Source organism: Ambystoma mexicanum, chromosome 2q (assembly GCF_040938575.1).
Source record: "Ambystoma mexicanum isolate Mex_15411 chromosome 2q, UKY_AmexF1_1, whole genome shotgun sequence".
NCBI classification, from domain to species: domain Eukaryota; kingdom Metazoa; phylum Chordata; class Amphibia; order Caudata; family Ambystomatidae; genus Ambystoma; species Ambystoma mexicanum.
In genome coordinates, this window is record NC_090924.1 from 1,277,864,348 (window position 1) to 1,277,887,332 (window position 22,985).

The 22,985-nt window shown below is 47.3% G+C and overlaps 1 protein-coding gene across 1 annotated transcript in view; it reads right to left on the reverse strand.

Moving 5' to 3' along the window:
• NPHP3 (nephrocystin 3) overlaps positions 1-22,985 on the reverse strand; it is a 1,212,810-nt gene that overhangs the window by 55,670 nt on the left and 1,134,155 nt on the right. The window contains exon 27 of the mRNA XM_069648695.1: positions 9,802-9,917. Within this exon, the coding sequence (XP_069504796.1) occupies positions 9,802-9,917 (116 nt within the window). The remainder of the gene's footprint in view (positions 1-9,801; positions 9,918-22,985) is intronic.

Genomic DNA, 22,985 nt, shown 5'->3' on the forward strand with positions numbered 1-22,985 from the left:
TTTGCCGTCTTGCTCTCCTCGCTCTGCCGTCTGGAAAACACTGTTCCTTTGTGTGCTTTGCCTCACTCAGAGTGTGCTTTCATGCTCCGCCTTTTATCCATGTGGGGAAGCTTAATGGAAGTCAGGTGTGAGTGGTTACCTTGCCCGACCATAGTAGTGGGACGTGTCAACTACAATGCTCGGGTGCGAGTGTTTTCTCCAAGAGCAGGCTCTCCATGTTAAAGTATTTGTGAAGGGAAAGGGGAGGGGGCTAAAGTTTCCAAATATCCTACTGAGTAGGATGGGGTAAAGGTGTTACAAGGAGAGGGATATCACATCTCACTATGAGGTGTCCCACTCCCAAAAGACCCCTCACACAGGTGAACCTCCCACACGGGTCCACCCCCAGGAACTGGATCGAAAAGCGATGGCTGTGTCCTGGCCACCTGGATGACAGATCCCCAGGGACTAGCGGCTGATACACCTTCTGGTTTCTCACACATTCCATTTGCTGGAGGATTCATAGATTGTGGTGATCAGTTTGCATCACGAAAGAGTGTGAAGCACCTTGGAGGAGATGGCGCCATTCCGTAAAGGCCTAGCAAATGGCCAGGATAGCCTTCTTTAGAACCGAGTAGTTCCTTTCACTTGGGGTAAGTATTCGGGAATAGTAGGCCACTGAAGGTTCTTCCTGGTCAGTTCCGATTTGTAGCAATATAGCCCCTAAAGCTTCACCTGACGCATCTGTGTCCACAATAAAATGGTGCAATCTGATCCAGTTGGAGGAGGACAGGAGATGAACAAAAGGAAGTCTTCAGTCTCTGAAAATCTGCATCCGCCTCGTTGTTCCATATGAAAGAGGCGTCCCTTTTTAACAATGCTGTTATGGCAACACTATGTCAGAGAAATTCTGAATTAATTTCCTATACAAATTTCTCAACCCAAGGAAGAATTGGATATCTTTTACCATCCGAGGTTCTGCCCATTGCATAATGGCCTTTTTCTTGTAGGGATCCATCTGCACTCCATCTTTCGAAAGAATAAACCCAAATATGGGACTGATGAGACGTCGAATAGGCATTTCTCAGGTTTGGCCAATAGTTTGTGCATTCGTAAGCGTTGTAGGACGTTGTAGGACTTCAGTGACTTGTTGGATATGTTCGTCATTGGATGAGGAAAAGATCAGGATGTTGTCCAGATATAGTATCGGTGAATGAAAAAGGACGTCTGCAAAGGTGTTATCCACGAAGCGTTGAAAGACTGCCGGTGCATTTACAAGGCCGAACGGGATTACCTGTTTTTTTAAATGACCCAGTGGGGTTCTAAATGCAGCCTTCCATTTGTTTCCTAGCCTTATTCGCAGCAGTATACTCCCCTTAAGTCCAGTTTAGTGAAAATTGTCACTCTTGAACGGCTTCCAGAATGTCTTATGAGGGGCATCAGATAGATGTGTCTGATAGTAATACTGTTAGGACCGCGGTAATCGATACAGGGTCTTAATTCCTTAGTATCCTTCTTAGGAATAAAAAATAAGGATGCACCTGCTGCCAATTTGGATTCCTTAATTAGACAGTTTTAGAGGTTTATCTTCAGGTAGTTTTTTAGAGCTTCCTTTTCGAGAAGAGACAAAGGGAATATTCTCCCAAAATGAACTACAGCGTCTGGCATCCATTCGATGGTGCAGTCCTCTGCCCGATGAGGAGGAAGTTCTCTGAGGCTCCTGTCTTCAAATACATCTTGAAACCCCGGATAGTGAGTCAGAACACACATCATCACAGGGACTGGTAGAGCGGCTTAGGCTGTAGACTCAGTAGTATCATGGTTTGGCATACTGCAGTTCATGGAACAATATTGTGATTGGCACTGTATGGTATTCTCAGCCCAGTTGATGGTAGAGTTGTGCTGCTGTAACCAGTGTCTGCCTAATATCAACGGAAAATGAGCTCTATGAATAAAGTAAAAAGAGATTGTTTCTGTGTGTAGGAACATACTCATCTGGAGGGGGTGAGTGCCCTGGGTTATGGGACCTGAAACCAGTGGTGTACCATCCATTCCTTCAACTGGTAAAGGCTTGCTCATCTTCACCCTGGGAATGAGTCTTTCGTCAGCCCACGAGGAGTCCATGAAGTTTCCCGCCACCCCACAATCCAGTAGGGCTTGTACCTCTATGGACGACCTGTTTAGGAGGTCCAGTAGCACTGAAAATACCAACCACCTGTTATCATTTTGTGTGGGATTCTTTTGGGTAAGGTTACAGGGACTTGTACAAACACCCCGATCCAGAACCCCCTTTAGGGTCAGGGTTATGATAGGATATATTTTATTTGTATTGCGCTCATACACAAGCGTTACAGAGCACGGTTTTTCGTTTCCCTGTCTTCGAGGGGGAACCTCTGGGCAATTCTACAAAACATGAGTGTTAGCCCTGCAGTACATGCAGAGGCCCAGTACTCTTCTGTTATGTTCAGTAGCAGTTAGTTGTCCTCAGGCGGCCCGCATCTGCATGGGTTCCTCAAAAGCGACCTATTCAGGCGGCTTCGGTAAAGTTGGTGGTAAGGAAACTAATCCTCTGGTCTTCCTTCGATCCAACCTTTTTTCCACCATCCGGTATTCAATCTGTAGGGAGAGAGATACCAGTTCCTGGAACGTAGCTGGGCGTGCTATCCTGGCCAGCTTGTCCTTGATCTCGTCATTGAGTCCCCTCCGGAATATGGTCTGCTGGGCGGACCTCAGCCAACCTGCATTGGTGGCCATGCATTGATCCTTGTCGAACGTAGGGTTGCATAATATGAAAGCATTGGTATAGTAGAGTGCAAGTTGTGATCTAGTAGATGAGGCTAGATGACAATGATTATGTTTCTAGATACTTTGGCCAAAGAGCCAGGTTTTCAGTCCTTTGCGGAAGGACCATAGGGAAGGTTCTGATCACAGAGCAAAGGGACTGTACACCACTACACAATTTGCATAGGGACAAAAACTATGCATTATGTTAAGTAACTTCTCACAAGCACTAAAAAAGCAAATTTGAGTGTGTAGCAGCACAAGATTTTTAGGGAGGAGAAAAGGTTTTTGTGCTACGTCTTTCTGGGACAAGCTTAAAAAAACAAATGTACATTACCGGGGACAGGCTTATCTGGGTGCCGAAGGAGGACGTGTCTCAGTCTTATGGCAACTCAGTGAAGCCTGTGGTAGCAGCCTGGGTCCCGCAAGCTTAGCGCCCGCCTCAGTATGAGCGGTACCGAGGTGAGCGGAGGACTTTCATCCCGAGAGGCGGTCAAGCCCAAAATGGCTGCCTTGCCCAAATGGCTGCCTTGAACTGTGCGCTCCAGCGCTCCATGTACGATGGAGATGAGGGAACCTGCTGGGGCCAAATGGGGCTCATTGATCCAGTGATCCTGGTGGCCACCCTTGTGGAGGCCCCCTAATAATTCTATGGGCGTCCCCTCCTGAATCTGCTCATACTGGATGGGGGTGGAGACAGGGGAGTATGTGGTTTCACTCCTGCCCTGCCTCCCTTTTGGGATCACCCATCTTGGGGGCACCCGAGTAGAGCGACTGCATCGAGGTACATGCTGGGGGGCCCGGCCATGAACTCTGACACTTTTTGGGATTCCTGCAGTTCCGGCCTCTTCCAAACATTCAGTTCCGCTTCTCCAGGGTCCAGGGGGTTCGACTGCTTCCTAAGGGCCCTCTCGGAGCTTAGTGGAACCTGATTGGACTTTTATCCTCCATCAGCCTCCTTGATCTTATTCCTCTTGGTGCAGCAATCATCTTACCTTCGGTGCCTTCTCATGACTTGGGGATTTTGGGAGTCTCTCTCCTCTGCCTGGTGTGGTGAAAGGTGCCTACTTACGACTGACTCTCGCTCCGGCTGCTTCTACGCCTACGCCTCCAGGGAGTCTGCTGAAATGGCCTTGTACTTGCATTGCAGTGCAAAGTGGTGTGGACCTGCTGCCCACCTATGGGAATGGCAGCCAAGGCAAAGAACCCAGGTGACTTTATGGCCATGAAGCATACTCAAGAATGGCTGCTGAAACCGGAGTCTTCTGCAGAAACGCTGGTTAAGGCGGTCTCAGGGGTAGAGGCCAAATCGAATGCTCTTGGAACGAAGCAGGATCTTGAGCAGATGCTCATGGAAATCAAGTGAGAGTTTCAGTCTTCTGTCGCGGAATTCATCCAGAAAGTTGGCACTATGGATAAAAGGGTGGAGGAGAATGAGGCGTGGATCGACGAGGTTGAAAACACCATGTGTGAGATTAGTTATGATCTGTCACCGTTTGAAAATTATTACGACCATCAGGGAGGTGGAAGGACTGACCTGTGAATCCACAGATGCGATGATGTGATGAGGAAGGACCGTCGCTCACAGTTCCCCATGAGCCCTTATGGCAGGAAGGGCGACAAAGGAAACCGAAAGGGGCAAGACCCTTAAATAGGAAAAAACCCTGTTAAGGGGAAAACCCAGTCTTCTTGGTGAACGTTGCCCAGATATGTAGACTGCAGTAGAGTTTCAGGGCTGAAGCTGTTGGGTAAACGCAGTCAGCAGTGAAGGCGATGTAGACAGAAGCCTGAACTACGAACTGTATCCCCAGAATCGAGGACAAATGAGTACGGCGGGAAGCGCTGTGAAAGCGAGGAGGAGGAGTTCAGCTGAAAACGGCAATGTGACAAGGAAGAGGGAAGAACAGCTGAATGAGCGTGGAAGCCGTGAGGGAGGTGGCAGCGATTCCGGGGAGCGATCAGGATTCAAAGGAAGAGAAGAAAGCTGCAGGGAAGGCAGAATGCCAACAGAAGAGAAACAGAGAGAAGGATGGCGTAGGAGCCGCGGAACGGCAAGGAAAAACTACAACGCCCAACAGAGGGTGAGGAATAAGGGAGAACAACAGGAGGCAGAACAGCAGAAAGTAACTACTCACAGCGTCGGGGCTTCAGGAAAAAGAAGCGACACAGAATCTGAACGGCTGCCAACACTTAGTTGTGAGGTTTTCAGATAACGGTCGCCATCTTGGAGGAGCGCTAGACAGCTTCTTGCAGTTCACAAAATGTGAGCCAACCTGTGGCCATCTTGGAGAGTGCAAGATGCCGTGAGGGTGTCTTCTCCACTTAGGACCATGACCCATTCTTGCTCAATCTGGCACAACAAAAATAGGATCACTGTGCTGGAGGAACAGCAAAGGCTTCTACATGATCACCAGGAGGATGCAGACAATATGTCCTGGAGGAATAATATATGATTTCTGGGCATACCGGTCCATATCAAGGAGCTGCAGCCTTAGTTCAGGAACTGTTTTGCAAACTTCTTTCAAGCTCCGGTGTCCAAGTACCAGTGGAGAGTTGGAGCGCACGCACCAGGTCTCAGCGGCTCAACAGGAGAATACCTTTATCCCGGATGTCCTGACAAGGGTTCACCTTTACAAACTCAAGGACAAGTTAATGCAGGAGGCCCGCTCTCAGGGGCAATTCTCTTACAATGTGGTCAGGTTAAAGCTCATTCAGGATTTGGCTTTGGTGACTTTGGCTAAAAAGAGGGAGTTCGGAGTCTTCACCACTTGGCTAAGGCAAAGGGAGATTAAGTACAGATGGGGCTTCCCTTGTGCTGTGATCTGTGAGGTCGATGATGAACGGAAGGTGATCAAGAACATGCAGGAGGTGACGCTCATCAATGATCCTGCAGCGAGCGGTGCATTGTCTTCCAATCTGGAACTGTCATAGCTGAATCCTCTGATCTTACTTGCTCCTGTCATCCATGGGTGGGCCCCTGGTCGAGATATGGCAGGCCGAGGGGGCGGAAAAGGACTGGTGGATCCAGGGGTTCCACAAGACTGGGGCTGCCCTGTTGGATGGACTGCAGCCGATGTCCCAGGCTGAGGCCCTGATGGCTTGGGTTGGGAATGTGGGGGCTCTCCTATTGCAGATTTTGCTACTGGTTAGTGTTGCTATCTAGGGAGCTTCATGGGATGGAGAGCGAGCGATTATACACATTTTTCGCACTTGCATGGCGGTCACTCCAGGATAGATTTCTTTTTGTTTTCTTCCTCACTGGTCCCTTGTGTGGAGAATGTTACTATCGAGCCTAAAGTGTTCTCCGATCATACTCCAGTTTTGGCTTCAATCAGAATTCCGAGAGCGGTGTATCCTCCTGAAAGAGAATGGCGGATTTATAATTGCTCCTTCAGTATCGTGTATTTCGCAGTGAAATAGAGGTGATTACCAGTTATTTTTGGATGAACCCCGGTTCTGGGTTGCTGCAGGAGGTGGTTTGGTATGTATTAAAGGGGTTATTAGGGGAGAGACAATTAGCCTGATGCGAGAAGGAGACCATTCTTTCGTAACTGGGGTCTAGGATGGCATACCGGGAGGCGAGAATGCCTACAGCCGAACTCGAGGCATTTTTGGCGGCGGAGACTGTAACTTCCCTTTTCCGCATGAAACAATTTTACTACGTGCAGAGAAATAAGATCAGTAAGATGCTGACCTACAAGCTTCATCAAATTAACTTCAGAAACGGAGTGTGTCCTGGACACGGAGGGTGCTACTCAATATGACGATGGGGGGATCTGGACACTTTTTCATTATTTTATCGGTGGCTGCAGACAGCAGAGGCTCTCTCCCGGTGGTGACATTGGAATTTGTTAAGAAGGACAACCTCCCTAAGAGCTTGATATTTGTTTGCGATGAGTTGGAGTGTCCTATCACGGGAGAGGAGGTTAAGAAGGAAATTATATCCCTTCCTCCCTTGAAGACCCTGGGGCTTGATGGCAATGTTCTATAAAACTTTCCAGAATCAACTAGCTCGCTGCCCCTATTGACAGTACAAATTAACATAACATCCATGAAAGGTGACAGGTAACCATGGGGAAATCAGTGAATTCTTTTATTTTGAAGCCAGGGCTGGACCCTGCTGCAAACGATTCATACCACCGAATTTCTCTGCCCAACATGGATGCAAAGGTTTATGCGAACGCTTTTTCGTATAGATTGCAGAGGTGCTTCTGTCAATTTTAGATCCAGACCAGACTGGCTTCAAATCAGAGCACAATAACCTTGACAATATTAGATGTGCAATTAATGTTATGAAGTATAGTAACCGGGCAGGCATTCACATGAGGCTGTTGGCGCTTGACGCCAATAAAGAGTTTCATTGGGTTGAATGGAGTTTTATACTTCGGGAGCTTGGTTTTGGACCCAGATTTATTGGGTTTGTGATGGCAGGATACCAATTCCCTAGATCGAGGGTTCGGATCAATGGTTGGCGTTCCCAGCCAATAGGTATTTCTAGAGGCACACATCAGGGTTGTCATCTCTCCCCATTAATATTTGCCCTAATAATGGAATGCTTGGGGAGGCCACTCTGGCTGAATGCTGATATATGAGCGATTCCAGTGGGGCAAGCTGAGCATACGTTCAGTTCAGTTTTATTTTTGTAGCAATACCATAAAAGCACATCAGTACAAATCACATATTTTACATATTACAGTTATAGAATAATACATATTCCAGTACGCACAATGCTAAATTCCAGTATTACCCAATAAATTACAATAATACAATACAGCATAATCCATTTAAAACCATCACAAAAAAAGTACTTAAGTTATCAATTAATTCTGCTCATATCAATTTACTAAAAGGTCAAAAGTAGATAACACATCACTCTCAGGGTCAGCTATCACTTATTAATATAACCTCTTCCAATGTATGCTGGTGACATTTTGGTGATGATGTTGGTGGATACTTTGCACTCTTCCCATACTCGTGCTCGAACTACAGGCTTTCCGAGAGGTCAAATCTGTGGGGCTCAATGTCTTGGATTCCTTGGCTACGCTCAATATCATTAGACAGAGGTTCAATTTCGATGGAGCGGGAAAGAGATTGATTATCTGGGCATTAAGCTTAGACCCTTTTGTGCTTCACTCTATGGGGCTAACGTTCCACCTCTTTTCCGGTTGCTGGTAGATGACTTTAAGAGGTGGGAGAACTTGGAAATCTCTTGGTTAGATCGGATTACCATTATTAAAATGAACATCCTTAGACGGTTTCTCTAAGGATGTTCATTTTAACGGTGCAGATTCCCCACATTGAGGTTCTGGGTCTACAGGGGAAACTGAAGAAATGTATTTGAGAGGGGCAGAAGCCTAGTGTGGGAATTCGGGTTCTGCAGGCGAGTGAGGTCAGGGAGGATCTCAATGCGCCAACCCATAGGAATTATATATTGGCGGCAGATTTGGCACATATGCTGGATTGGTCTCCAGGGTCCCAACCGGCTCGATGGAAATAAGTGGAACAGGCGGTCATGGAGCTCAAGTTGTGTGTTCTCCAATCCTAGCCCTGTACTACCACAGAGCGGTTTGGGCCCCCGCTTTCCACCACGCTCGCCTGCCTGTATTATTGGGATAAGGCGCAGAGACAATGCGGGAACCGGTTTGGGTTGGGCCCTTTCACAATCCACATTTTACCTACCCTGCGGCTTAGACCAGAGGCTTTCTGGTCTCAACGACACAGGGCTCTCACTTATCTTTCTCAATCTTATCGTAACAGGGCCCTCCATCTTTTGTAAAGTGTAAGGAGTGCTTTCAGGTTGCAGAAACGGTTCTGTGCACTTACGACATTGGATTTCTCATCCTGCGACTCTCAGGGCCGGCACACGTCAGCCCAGAGCTCTGGAAGCTAAGATGGGGGAAGGGTTCACGGGTCAGAAGATCTCTACACTATATTTTATATGTGGTTGAGAAGGAGATCCTCCCCTACATGGCCCAATTGGAGAGGGATTTCCAGGGCCTGGTCTCAGGGGAAACTTGGGGAAGGATCTGGCAAAAGGCTAGTACTTCTTCTAAATGTGTAATGAATAAGAAATGTTGTTATCAAATTTTGTATAAGTGGTATATGACTCCAGTTTGCCTGCACAAAATTGGCCCGATGATCCCCCACATGTGATGGCTTAACTCTGGGGCCTGGGAGACCTGTGGGAAGGCTCAACTATGCTAGGAGGAGGTTCTGTCTCGCATTAAGGAAATAACAGTGCTGCACTGCCCATGCACCGGTTGGTCATTCTTCTGCGACAGGCTTGGGAGGGTGTGTATCCCAAGTCTGGGGCGGTCTCCTCTCTCTTTACCCATCTGTTGGTTACTGCCACAGTGGCTTTAGCCAGAAATTGGAGGTTGGTTTAAGGTCCCCAGCTCAATATGTGGCGGTATACGCTTTGGGATATAGCCTCAGTGGAAAAGGTTTGGGCATTAAAGCACAGGCCGCCTCTCCAGATTTGTTCGGGAGTGGGTTCCACTCCATGGGTTTTGCAACAGACACCCGGGTCTGGTGATCACACCTTCACTGTTAAAACACTTTAGTTTACTCCGACTCTGGGTGGACTGCTTTTTTTGGGCTTTTTGTTTGGGGGGCGAGAGGCGGTGCCCGGGGTTTGGTATGGGAGTTGTTCTGTTTTGTTTTATTGCGTAATGGCTGGCCATGTTCTGTTCTTAGCCTTGGGTGTGTGTTTGTTGTGTTGTGAAACGCTTTCTTTTGTGGTGCAAGGAGACCTTGGTCATTTTCTTTTATCTGATGCATGCGCCCGTTCTGGCACTGTATGATCGTACCTTTTAATTGTTATTCTTATGTGATTGAAAAATAAAACATTTTAAAAACCACTTGGACTCACATATTGAAAGGTTTGACAAGCCAGATCATGCAGAAGGCAGCATTTCTGGTGAGTAAAACATCTCTCCAGCCACCTGTGAAACATTCAGTGCGTTTTCGTAACTGGCTTTGGTATGGTAGAGCTCTACGGTGACTGAGGGGTGGGGAGGAAGCATACACGTGTGACCTTACCTAAGCACAGCCAAATTCTTCAGCGTTTCCCCCACTCTGGGATGCATACGACCCAGGGTGTCTTCGTAAATCTTTAACGCACGTTCATATAGCGGTAAAGCTTCAATGTGCCTTTTCTAAGAAAAAGAAACGTTGCAGGGTTAGTGGCCGTTTTCCAGACCAAATAATGTGATGGAAAAGCACATACATTTAAATCACACTTAATGTAAACTCTCTACAACGTCTTGTTTAATATACCTGTACTGCATGAATACAAACTTGCCCTTGTTAGGCTAATGTGGGTAAAACGATAACTCAGTTTCACGTTACGAAAGATGCATTTTTCTGATCTTTCCGGACTCCCTGTAATTGATTAGCAACCTCTCTGGTTTAGACAAGGTCATCACTCCTCCTTCAAGTTCTTATTTAGGCGTTTTAGCTCTGAACACTAGTTATGTATAAGAGACATTTACTAATGAATGCCTGTGCGAATGCCACACGTCCTGTATTGAATTAATTCTAATGTGAAATACATTATGCAGCCCCACTCTAAAATGTTCACCATTTATTATTGTTTGCAGAATTTTCAAAGGTTTTCAGTGTTTGGTAGATCTAAAGACAGAAAGCCAACATACCTATTTGTTAAGGTAGATACAAATATATAAATGAACACATTCAAGTCAGAGCGTCGGAAGAGGCTTCTGACTGCTCTGTGTTACTGTGCATTCAGCAGTGCGGCTTGACACCAACAAACGCAGAGAGGGTCTTTTCTCTAATCCTAATTCGAATCCTCCAGGCATGGACTGCAGAGGCGAACAACATCCCGTGAGCACAGGCGAGGGCTGCGCATTGCTTGCGAGACTTTAGACAGCAGGATAGCAACAGGGGAGTCGGGGAGGGATAGTGAGCCGCCTCTGTGTCTGTGTCATATGCTCCCGATTGACTTTGTGTGCTGCTAGATGCCTGGCAAGTAATACCAAGGCATCTAGTGTGCAGCAATCCACGCCAGTCTACGGCCTATAGCGTGAGAGCTCTCACTGTACCCTGTCTTTGCAGGGTTGAGAGTTCTGAGCACTATTGGGTGTTGTGAGCGAGAGAGTGCAAGGAGTGCAGACGGCAGTTTGCCTGATGCTGGATTGGCAGATCATTCGACCGGTAAACCACTACAGCGCATGATGTCGCTAGGATCACGTGGAGTGGGGTTTGGCCGGAAAGGGAGGGGCAGTTAGAGTACGTGAAGGAAAGAATAAAGACGCACTAAGACTTCCTCCGTGTCTACGCCTTCATTACCCGGGCGCCATGTGAATGAAAGGAGGTCATCACTAGGCAGGGTCTCCAAGGTGGACCTGACACTGGCGATGAACAGCGGTGGACCTGCTCGCTTCCCGCCGGCAATCTTCACAGCAGCACAGGGCCTGCGTCAGCCCTGGAAACAGCATGGATGTGTGCTTCCCAGCATTTTGGAGGTTGGATTATAATAATACTGAAAACAAAAAGGTACAGAGCTGCAGAGGGCGGCCCACAGGCACCAGAGATGCATCAGAGTGGTGCAGCTGTGATGGATCACAATAAATTGTCCACATGCTGATTGAGAGAAAAGGGGGGCAAGACCCTGCTCCATACCTACATACATCCTTTGGGGCAACTCTGCAGCCACACATGGCATGCTAGAAGTCAGGCAAAGAACTAACACTGAAGCCAATTGCGGGAGCAAGAGGTAGAAGACCACAGAGATATACACAAGCAGAGAGCAGTACACGCATAATCATGCTGGCACAGGATGGCATTGGGGTGCCCATCACACCCCCGCCACACCGCAGGGAGGCCTGCCATCGTGTTTGCAAGATAATTTGGCCATGCAACCACCTGGCCAATTTGATGTCATGGAGACCAGCAATCTAGGGCCAAGATGGACCCGGTGGGCCAGAGATTGTGAGGTTTATTTCAGGGCCATAGGCCCGCTAGAAGCCAAGAAACACAGTCTGTTTTCACTGCCCATAGGGCCCAACATGAGGGACATTGTCGATGAGCTCCCGCAAGATACCACAGACTCCTGTGCTGGTTTAAGGGCAGTGCGCACTAAATATTTTACTTCGCAAACTAATGTGGACTACGAGCACCATATGTTCCACAAAATTAAACAAAATAAGGGTGAATCCATGGACAAGTTTGTGATGCGTTTGAGGGTCCATGTGAAACACTGTGATTTCAACAATTACTCCACGAGGAAACCCTGGGATCAGAGATCATGACGGGTTGTGAGTCCTCAGTATTTCGCAAGCATCTACTTCAAAAACAGCTATCACTGGACGAGATTCTGTGGCTGGCCCAGTCTGACAGCACTGTAGCTACAAATTGAAGCCATGAGCAACATCAAAGTGTCTGCCTCACCGTCAGAACCTTTTCACAAGGTAGTGACATCCTCAATACACCAACAATCCTTTCTACTACCGGTGTGGATATGAGTTCCCACATTAGGGTCAGCATTGTGCAGCGTGTGGGGGAGAGAATCACTTCAAGCCTGTATGCGGCATTTCCCGCAGCCAGGCAAGGGGAGAAGGAGTGAATTCAGGGACTCCACGACTAAAAGAAAAAGCAAGCACAAGCCAGATGGGAACATCAGCACCATATGTGCCCCACACAGGCGATACAAGAACCGTAAGGAAGAATGACGTTTTCATCAAAAGAATGTACCATAATGGCACTTGAATCAGACATCCAAGTCTTGCCCACAGAGAAAGCCTAAACGATATGTTCGCTATCTGGTGGATTAATCCACGTCTGACAGTGGCTCCAGCTACTCGTCGGCTGAAGAACCAGGCAGAAGACGCAGTTCTAAACATTCAGCAGTGGAAGAACCAAAAAGGAAAGGATATTTATATGCACTGGGGAACCCCACAGCCAAAGAGCACAGCCAAATCGTGTTGCTCCAAATCGCTACTGGGCTGTCAGCCAAATTCCTAGTGGACACGGGGGCAAATCTCAACGTTATAGTGTAGGAGGTATATAGTACAGTGTCACAGGCGCCCAGACTCAAAATAAAAGAAGTGAGCATCTACCTCTATGGGTCAAAGATGCCCCTGCCCAGCAAAGGAGACTTTATAGCAGAGTGCAGCAACAAGGGGATAATCAAGACACTACCAGTTCATGTACTAGAGGCAGCGACGGAAAGCGGATGCATCCTGAGTTTGAAGGCTGCTCTAGACATGGGCCTGTTCCACATCCTATATCGGCTCATGGCCCACAAATACATGGATTCCACTGAGAAAATGGAACAGCTGTTCCCCAAACTTTTCAAAGGATTTAGGAAGCTAAAAAAAAAACAAATCAAACTACACATTTACCCAGAGGTACGCCCAGTGGCACAACACTAAAGGGGCATACCTGTGAACATCCAACTGCATGTGGAGGAAGAACTGCACAAACTACATGCACAGGACATTATGGAGCCCGCAACAGGACCCACTCCCTGGTCTCGCCCATAGTCCCGGTTCCGACAACATCCGAATCTGCGTTGACATGTGAAGGCTGAACGAGGCGATCCTGAGTGAAAGGAATCAAGCCCAGAGAATCACTGATATGATTCACTTGCTGAATGCAGCACAAGTCTTCTCCAAGCTACACCTGAACAAGGGCTAACACCAGCTAGAGCCGAGTGAGGAATTCAGGTACATAGCAACTTTCGTCACACACCTGGGACTGCCTTATCTTCGGGGTGTCGTTGTCCACCAAGATCTTCCAGGGTGAGATCTACAACGTTATCAAGCACATCTCCAACTGCCTGAACTACAGTGACAACATATTTGTGTTTGGAAAAGATCAGGACCAACACAGCAGCACCCTGGCAAGGGTGTGCATGGCGTTGGAAGCAGCCGTCTCACCGTGAAAAAAGGACAAATGCGAATTTTGAAAAAGGATCTCTGCAATTCTTTGAGCATTTGTTCTCCGTCCAAGGAATGACAAAGGACCCTGAGAAAGTGGCGGCACTCACCAACATCAGTCCGCCGACCAATGTATCTGATCTGCGGTCATTTCTAGGACTCGCTAGTTATTGCACCCGGTACATATACAACTTTGCGTCAGTAAGTGAGCCCCTCTATATGCTCATGAAGATCCAGGTCCCATTTATATGGTCGGAGGCCTGCTAGGAGGCATTTGAAGACATCCGTCAGCACATCTTTACCGCAAAGAATATGGCCTACTTTAATCCAGTCAGAGACACTGAGCTTAAAGTTGATGCCAGCATGGTGGGGCTGGGGTCCTTTTTAGCTCAAGAAGACCTAGATAAGCAGCACATTGTTTCATATGCCAGCAGGAGTCTCTCTCACACTGAATAGGCCTACTCATGTATTCTTATACAGGAAACCATTGTGGCAGACCACCAGGTTCTACTGTTTATATTTGGAAACCCCCAAGCCAAAATGCCTCCCAGGATTCCAAGATCCTGCGGCTACATGAATATTGTTTTTGCATCATACACAGACCCGCCATGGTGCCACGCAATCACCTTGACTGAGACAACTCCCCCAATTGCTCACCAGTACATACATTATGTGGTGCAAGCGGCCTCACCATAAGGGGTCGGCATCTCGCAGATCACCCATGAGTCGGAGAACCATCAAGCCATTCAGATCATCCGGTAATGTTTGAATTCAGGAAGATGGAAGCAGGCTAAGCAGGTCGGGGAAGGTGCAGCCTGGAAGTGCGACAAGACATCAAAAGACTACTACTCGTCAAGGAGGAACTGACGTGGGCTGAAGAAGGGCTATTGTTGAAGGGATCAAAATAGTGATACCGTAGACTCTGAGAAAGAAGGTGTTAGAACTTGCACATGCGAGTCACAGGGGCATTGTATCCACCAAGCGACTCCTGCAACAGAAGGTCTGGTTTCCTCATTTAAATGGCCACGTTGAAGCACTCCTCAAAGACTGTCCAACGTTTGTTTGTTTGTTTTATTACTTGTATTGCGTTCCAGACCCAAGGGTGCATTGCATACAACAACTTACAGCTTGGTTACATAACAGTTTAAGCACATACAGATACAATAAATATACATAACAGAGCAAAGCAAAGGGGTACATGTTATACAGGATGGGCAAAGTACATACCCAATCGGGGCAGTAAACACTAATGGGCAGGTAAGTATGTAGAATGATACAGGTTGGTCAGGCGGGGGTGGACAGGCATAGTTGGTCATAGGCGGATGGAAATCTGTTGCTTATTTGTCCGCGTCTTTGATCCACCTTATGAGGTTCTGTCAGAATGTAAGATATGGTTGATCTATACGCAGAGTAGAGGGTAGGGAGTTCCAAAGTTGGGCTGCTTTGACCTGGAAGCTGCATCCTCCGACTCTGGAAAGTTTAAATCTAGGTAGCGATATGCCCTTGGATTTGGAGGATCTGGTGGATCTTGTCGGACATATTCTAGTGAATCTCTCAGATAGATAGCATGGTGCAGCATTGTTTAGGCATTTATATACAAGTGAAGCCACTTTTAGCTGGATTTTCTCGTGGGTCGAGAGCCAGTTATTTGCTCTTCTGATTTCACAAATGTGGACTCTCCTGGATATACCTAGTGCTGCTCTAAGAGCGTTATTCTGGAGGCGTTGGATTCTTTTGATGGTTTCCTTATTGGCTCCAATGTAAAGAGAGTTGCAATAATCCAACTTCGATAGAACGAGTGCTCTAGCAAGGGTAATGCAGCTGTTATTGGATAGGAAGTGTTTGCCTGCTCTTATCCATTTGCAGGTGTTAGCAGTGGCGGAAGCCATCGCATTGACCTGTTTAGTAAAACAGAGGGTAGAGTCCAGGTAAAAGCCCAGAGTTTTTACCTCATGAGCAGTGGTGATTTGATTGTTGTCAATGTTAAAGGAGGAATAGTTGGGACCCAATTTTTGGAGGGTGAAGGAGGTACCAAGGATAATAATCTCAGTCTTATCATCATTCAGGTATAGTCCGTGGGTGGCCATCCATGCCTGAATGATGAGATACATCCTGTTCACCAAGGCCAAATCCTTGTCATAATCACCAGTAAGTGGTAGGAGAATCTGAGTATCATCTGCATAATTAGTGTAGGTGATACCAAGAAGGTCCAGATCATCAAAAAGGGGCTTCGTGAAGATGTTATATAGGGTGGGGGAAACACAAGATCCCTGGGGCACTCTGCATGTAATGGGGATAGAGTCTGCCGCCGCAGTGGTGGAAAAAGACTCTTATGGACCTATTATTAAGAAAGGATTGAATCCAAGCTATGGCTTCTTCAGAGAAATGAGCAGCAATGTCCAGATGCCTACATAGGACCTTGTGGTCAACAAGGTCGAATGCAGCTGATGGGTCCAAAAGGAGGAGTAAGGTTGATTTCCCTTTATCCCTGAGCTCGTCGATCTGTGCCTTTTGGTCTATTAAGGTTGTTTCGGTCCCGTGCTGGGGTTGGAAACCAGACTGACGTGCTCCTAGCAGGTGGTTGGTTTCTAAGTGTTTTTGTATTTGTGAGTGCGCCATTTTATCTATGATTTTTAGAAGAAAGGGCACTGTTGTAATTGGGTGATAATTAGTAGGTATGGCTGGGTCTAACGTCTGTTTTTTGAGTAAGGGGAGTACCCATGATTCTTATAGGTTACCTGCTATGGACCCTATGGTGAATGAGGCATTCATATATTTCGAAATGAAGGGAACCAAGTCTCTGTCTGCATCCTTTATCAGTTGGGCTGGGCAATGGTCTCCCTGACAATGGGAGGGTTTGAGTGATAGTATAATTTTTTCTGTCTCATCAATGGACACTTTGGAGAACTTAAAGCGAGGGGGGTAGGTGGTGTTTTTAGGAGGTGTAGGGGGAATTTTAGGCATAGTAGCTGGGCTAAGTGACACTTTTTTCTTGCCAATTATGGTTTGGAATGTTGTGACTTTATTGGCCAAGGCTAGCTGAATGTTAGTTCACCATGATTCATCTTTAACACAATTGTCTGGCCTTGGGATGGGAGATTCTATTTCTTTCAAGATAAAGAGTTCCTTCATGCTTGAGTTGGCTTGGGATATTCTAGTGTTATAAGTTTCCCGTTTTGCCAGCAGTATTTCCTTTTTGTAGAGGATCGATATATCCCTGAGAATGATTTTATTTTCATCAGAAGGTTGTAATCTCCATGCAACCTTGCATTGTCTTTTATTAGTACAAAGTGTTTTCAGGTGCGATGTACCAGGTGTTGAGATGGGTTTTGGGTTTGCTTTGTCTCATTTTAAGTGGCACGATTGAAAGCTTCGGGCCCAGGTTGTCTGGCAGCGAAATTGAGTTTAGGGAGGATCAATGGGAGTAGATTGTCCAGGGTGATTTTTTTTTGTTCCTTGTTGGAATGGGCAGTGCCAGCTGGGTGGTAGTGGAGGTAGGCCTATTAGTTGCTAGCGCGAATGTTATGAGGTAGTGGTCTGTCCAGATCTGAGGGGAGATTGATAAAATAGAGGCATTACAATTGTAGTCTGCCACCCAATCGAGTAGTCTTCCTTTGTTATGGGTAGGGTGGAGCACTCTTTGGGAAAGGCCTAGTTCTGGTAGAAGGTTGGCCACACTGGTTGCTTGAGGGTCATTAGGGTCGCTAAATCCCAGGTTGCAGTCCCCCAGGAGGATAACCTGCGATGAGCTTTTTAAATCGTTAGACAAGATAGTGGAGATATCTTCCTCAAAGGTTCCAATAGGGTCTGGAGGTCTGTATATCAGGTAGATGGTTAGGGTTTGAGAATTATTAATCAGTAGCTTGGCTGTAAGGCTTTCGTAAAATGGAGCTCGCCCGATTGACAAAATGGATTTAGCAATAAGGGCTATGCCTCCTCCACAGGCTCCGCCTCTATCAGATCTTAAAATGGTAAATCCATTGGGGATAGCTAACATAAGGGCAGGTCCTGCATCGGCATGAAGCCAGGATTCAGTAATAGCCAAGAAATCAAGGTTTTCGGTCTAGATGAGGTCTGCAATCTCAATAGCATGAGCAACCACAGATCTAGCATCAATTAAAGTACCCTTCAAATGGGGGGTGGTGGTTATTGGTGTACCTCTAGTTCCTTTAGGCTGGGTCATGGAATTAGTGTGCGTAAGTGCCTCATGTACCCTCGGGGGTAAGCTGTGAGGTCTTTTTGCACTCTTATTGAGATATCCGCTAGACGTGGTCTTACTGCGGTTTGAAGTGGTCAGTTCTAGCAGGAGGTTCATATAATTTAGCTAGTCTCGCTCGAAGCCTTGCATTTCTAGAGGTAGTGTTGCAGGGTTGGGAATCAAATGTAGGGGGCTGCTGTTGTTCGACATGGACACTGGGATTGGGATTGGTCAGCGATTGGGTTTGTGTCTGTGTCATAGTGGGGATGTGGGCCAGGAGTTGGTGTGGGGCTGGCAATATTCTAGTTTGCAGGGTAAGATTATTGATAGTATGAGGAGGGGTAAGAGGTCTCCTAAGGCGCGCATCTTGTGGTGTCGTAGGGGTAGGATAAGGCAGATAGTACTATGGTATAGTCTTGGAACCATATGAGGTGCAAAGGCAAGGTAAGCCGGGTCTGTTAGTCGAAACCATGTATGAGTAAGTGTTAATCTGACAAGGTTCCATTTCTGGCCATGCATGGTTGACCGACCTTTGGAAGGCGTCTGCAGGGCGCATGTAGGGTACGATATTTCAGTATCACATGTGGGCCAAATGCAGTGAATACAGCGTGCTCTGGCGCAATACAAATCGTATTAGTCATGCAAAATATATCAAGTACAGTACGATGCAATACCATATGGTTCAGGAAAGCAGAATATATCAGATGCAGTGCAGTACAATGCCCTATGATTCAGCCTAGACAAATATATCAGATACAGTGCAGTACAATGCCATATGGTTCAGCCTAACTGGTATTTGGGTACAGCATGCTATAGCACCCGGAACCGGTGGGAAATACTGATTCCACAGGCGTTCTAGTAGGAGACCAGAGTTGTAGTTTGAGCTCAAGAAGGGTGAGGAATACAGCGTATGATGCTTAAGGCAGGAGCAGAGGTTCGCTATATTGCGGTCGCCAGACTAAGAGCAGTGAGCATGCGATAGACAGGTTTGCGAACAAATTGTGAACAAATGAGGGCAACTCCTTAGCGAAGGCTGATGTTAGTAAACTGGCAGCCGACTACAGCGGTTGAGGAGTCAGAACAATACTGGGGGATATTGACAGAATGCGTACGTCTCGGGCGCCATAAAGTGCAAATACTTAAACAATAGGTTGTCCAGAGCATCTTGCTCGTTCCAAGATGACTGTTAGGGAGAATTCTCTGTAAGGCTAATTTCCCAAACCTAGTGAGTCCCCAAGCAGCTTTGCTGGATTTTTGGGGTTTATTTATTTCTCTCCTGCTAAGATTGAGACTCTTTTACTCCCACTCTTAGACATGATTTGAGGTGCTCCTTTATCTTTCAATGTGTTTTATGGGCTATGGGGTCTTTTACTCCATAGGGTCTCATGTGTTTTTTATGTGGGTTACACAGCACCCTTTGTGCCGTAACCCAGGGGTGTCGTAGCGACCCCCCAACATAGACTCCATACCCTGGGACTGACTACTGTCTCCCAGGGCATGTAAAGTCACCATTGGCTTTACTAGTCCCAAATTATGAACAGAAACCAGAACAAACCATCATATTGGTGACGTACTGGTCGGGGCAATTCGATTGCCCCGGGGTCTGTTGTTCGAGGGGGCACGTCTCCGTCCCCCCTGATCGAGTTTTGGCTGGTGGCAGTGGATACTACTTTTTATATTCGACCGCGAATATATCTCTATGGGATTTTCCCATTGTTCGAGGCTACCAACTTTAATTATTTAATTCTTATAGCCTCGAACCTACCGCCGGTTTATTTATTTAATATGAATTCACCGTTTGGTATTTTTTGCCAGAACTGGATTCTAAAATGGCTTTTGTGTTCTCTTCTGTGACTCCAACCCAAGTCGAGCCCTTTGTTCCACTTTTTGGCAGGCTTCTCCACAGAAGCCTCCAAAAGTGGTGCCACTCTGTGTACCACAGGGGGTGTTGGAGGGGGTTTAGGCACCCTGGACTCAGTTACCTTGGTAACTCGAGTCGCACTCTTGTGTCATTGGCCCAAGTGGTGAGCCGGCCGGCTCACCACTAAGCATGTTTGATTGACAGCTAGGCTGAGTGAATGGGGGTGTGCTGCATAAAAGCAGGGCTTTGGGGACGAACGTCAGAAGTCGCCACAGGACCCAAGAATCCGAGGAGGGAGAAGCTGAGCCGACCTGCAATGACGAAACCACCGGTGGAGCCCTGCTGAACCGTCTCACCACTTTTCCCGACGACAGAGGAGATCTCCATTCTGGAGAGACTTCTTCCTTTGACTGGTGGGGATAACCAGTTTTGTCTTCTTTTCACCTTCCTGGAGCATCTCGTGGCCGCCTTGCCCGTGCCAAGCACCCCGGCAACCGGAATACCACAGTTTACCACTACCTCGAAGAGAGGGTAGTGCTTTTTAACAGGAGAACTCCGTAGCTGGTTTCTTCCCTGGCAGTGCAACAACCTTCATCTTTCCTCCACGGCAAGACCTCTTATTCCTCTGGACGAAACACCGACTTGCACCTGCTGCCAGGAACAACTGCCCCCGCTGGAGCTTCCTTCACACTTAAGGTACTGTGTCCCGCCTGGCTTCCCTTGCGACAGATCGTTTGGGGCGACAGTAAAGCCTCGACTTTCTAACCTGGGCTAGCCTGGGACAACCTAGCTAACTTTTCCTGACTTTAATTTCATCCTTTTTGTGCAAACTATCTACAAGACTCTTTGGGCATAACCCCACTGTGTGAACCTGGACCCCTTCTGCTTGCTCTCTCCGAGAGTGGGCCTTGCAATTGACTTCCTTGCTCTCCAGTAGAACTCTGCCTATCCTGCCTTACTGTGGTTCTTTATAAAAGTATTGAAACTTGTGTGCTTCCTTAACTCTGCCTTTTTCCCTCCCTTTCTTTACAACTTATTAGAGTGTCATCTTATGTTAAACTCTCACCTCTGTCTGAAAATAAGTGGTGTTTCTCACTAAGACTTGTCTAATAAGTGAATACGGTTGTATATATATGATAGTGACTGTGTGCTGAATTTACTTACCGCGTTTTTGCTAGTGTAAATCACAAGTGTGTTTTTAAATAATTATATACTTTTACACCAAAGCTCTGGTCAGTGTTTGTTTGTACTACTGTGTCTCTGTACCTACTGCCTAACTCTTCTTGAGGGAAGTCTTACTGCTCAGCCACAGCTACCAAGTGAATCTGTGTGGTACAGAATGCTACCAAGTGGGTTTACTGCCAAACACCTGTAGTCTTAAATCTTTTGCAGTGGTCCCTAAGGGAACTGCACAGGTTTCTGCCTAACAATGACTGAACTAGGTGTGAAACAGAGATTGGTGTTAACGTAAACGATATATGCTGGGTGTCGGTATACAGAGACTTACACTAGTGCATATACACCTGGGAGTGAGTGTAGTCGTGAGATGGGGTCAAGTAAATATATCAGATTGAAGCTTACCAACTGTTCGAGAACACATTTATATGCGACTGATAAAGATTGTTCGGGGGTGTGGACCGTTGGTTGGCAGGAGGAAAGTTGGGCAGGGGTCCTGGCCTCGGCCTCTGGCCGTTCTCGGGACAGGAGCCTTTGTTCTTCTGCCTTTGTGCGGATGCCGTCTTGCGCCTGCCGGTGTTCCAGGCGCAGGGATAGGCTGATGGGCAGCCAATCCGCTGCATCAGCAGTAGAAGTGGGCTGAGGTATAAAATCCTACAGGTCGGCCATCGTAGGTATCATGGCAGCAGAAAACTGCATTTTTCGTAAATCGTGGCAAAATTGGATTTCTGGATATTAGTAGCACAAATTGCACGATGCAGCGATGTGCCTACAGGCTCCACGTGAAATATAATTAGGCAAATTCAGGCATCTTAGATGTGGCATTCGGGCACATGGGCTCACCACGGCCTTATGCTTGCTTTGAATACAATCTTGGAGCACTGCTCCTGCAGTGCACATGAGGAGATCACACCTCCTCCTCCTGTCCTGGATAGCACGGGATGAACGTGCACCGTTCTTAAACCGCACACCAGGCCCAAGCCGATGCAAATGACAGAACTCCCTGAGAAAGCGTGGGACGAAATTTTTTTAGGCCCATTGTAGATGGTGACTACAAACGCATAGCCATGGACGACTACTCCAAATATCCAGAGATACAGCTGGTAACCTCCATGGCGGCTTATCAAACTATCCCAACCCTTGATAGGATGTTTACGGCCTATGGAGTTCCATGTGTGGTAAAGTCTCACAACTGCCCCCCCTTCACAGGACAAGACTTCAGCACCTTTGCCGAATATTTGGGTTTCAAGCAACGACGAGTAACCCCTTTATGGTACCAAGCCAATGGAACGGTGCAGCGCTTCATGAGCAATGTACAAAGGACTGTCCAAATCGCTCACCTAACTGGAGAACTGGTGTAAAAGGTGCTTTACCAACTCAAAAGGGACTATAGGAACACTCACCACAGGCAAAGCTCCCTCAGAAATCATGTCTGGGTGCAACATTCGTACCCAATAGCCACATTTCACACTGCCTGAAGAACTTTACCTGCAGGATCAGGAACTATGATCAAGATGCCCGCGCTAAGGAAGGGGTGAGGTGCCATGCTGATGCCCACAGACAAGCTTGTGAAGCAGATTTACACGAAGGAGACAAGCACGCACTCACAAGCACAGTGCAGCCTTCAGCAGTGTCCCACTGGCAATCACCAGAGTCAAGGGGTCCCTGGTAACTGCAGGTGATAGACGCTGGCAAATGACGCGGTACTCCTCACATTTCAAGAAGCTCTATGCGACTTGGGGCGTCCAGAAAAGAATGTAAAGAGGTGAATGCTGAGGTTTCGGAAGATCAATATGAAGGAGACAGAGAAAAATCTGGCTGGCAGCAATCTCTGGGATCCCCCAGAGAGGGTCCAGGTGAGTAATACTGGTCGCCCCAGAGATCCAGGAATAGACCTCATAGACATATTGGGGAAATGGACTAGAAGTTGAATGTTTGACTAGGATCACGTGGGGCGGGAGGGAGACTGAAGACACAAAGCGTGGGGCGGGCGGAACAGGAGGGGCAGTTAGAAAACGTGAAGGAAAGAATAAAGAGGCACTTCCTCTGTGTCTGCGCCTTAATTACCCGGGCACCATGTTGGTGAAAG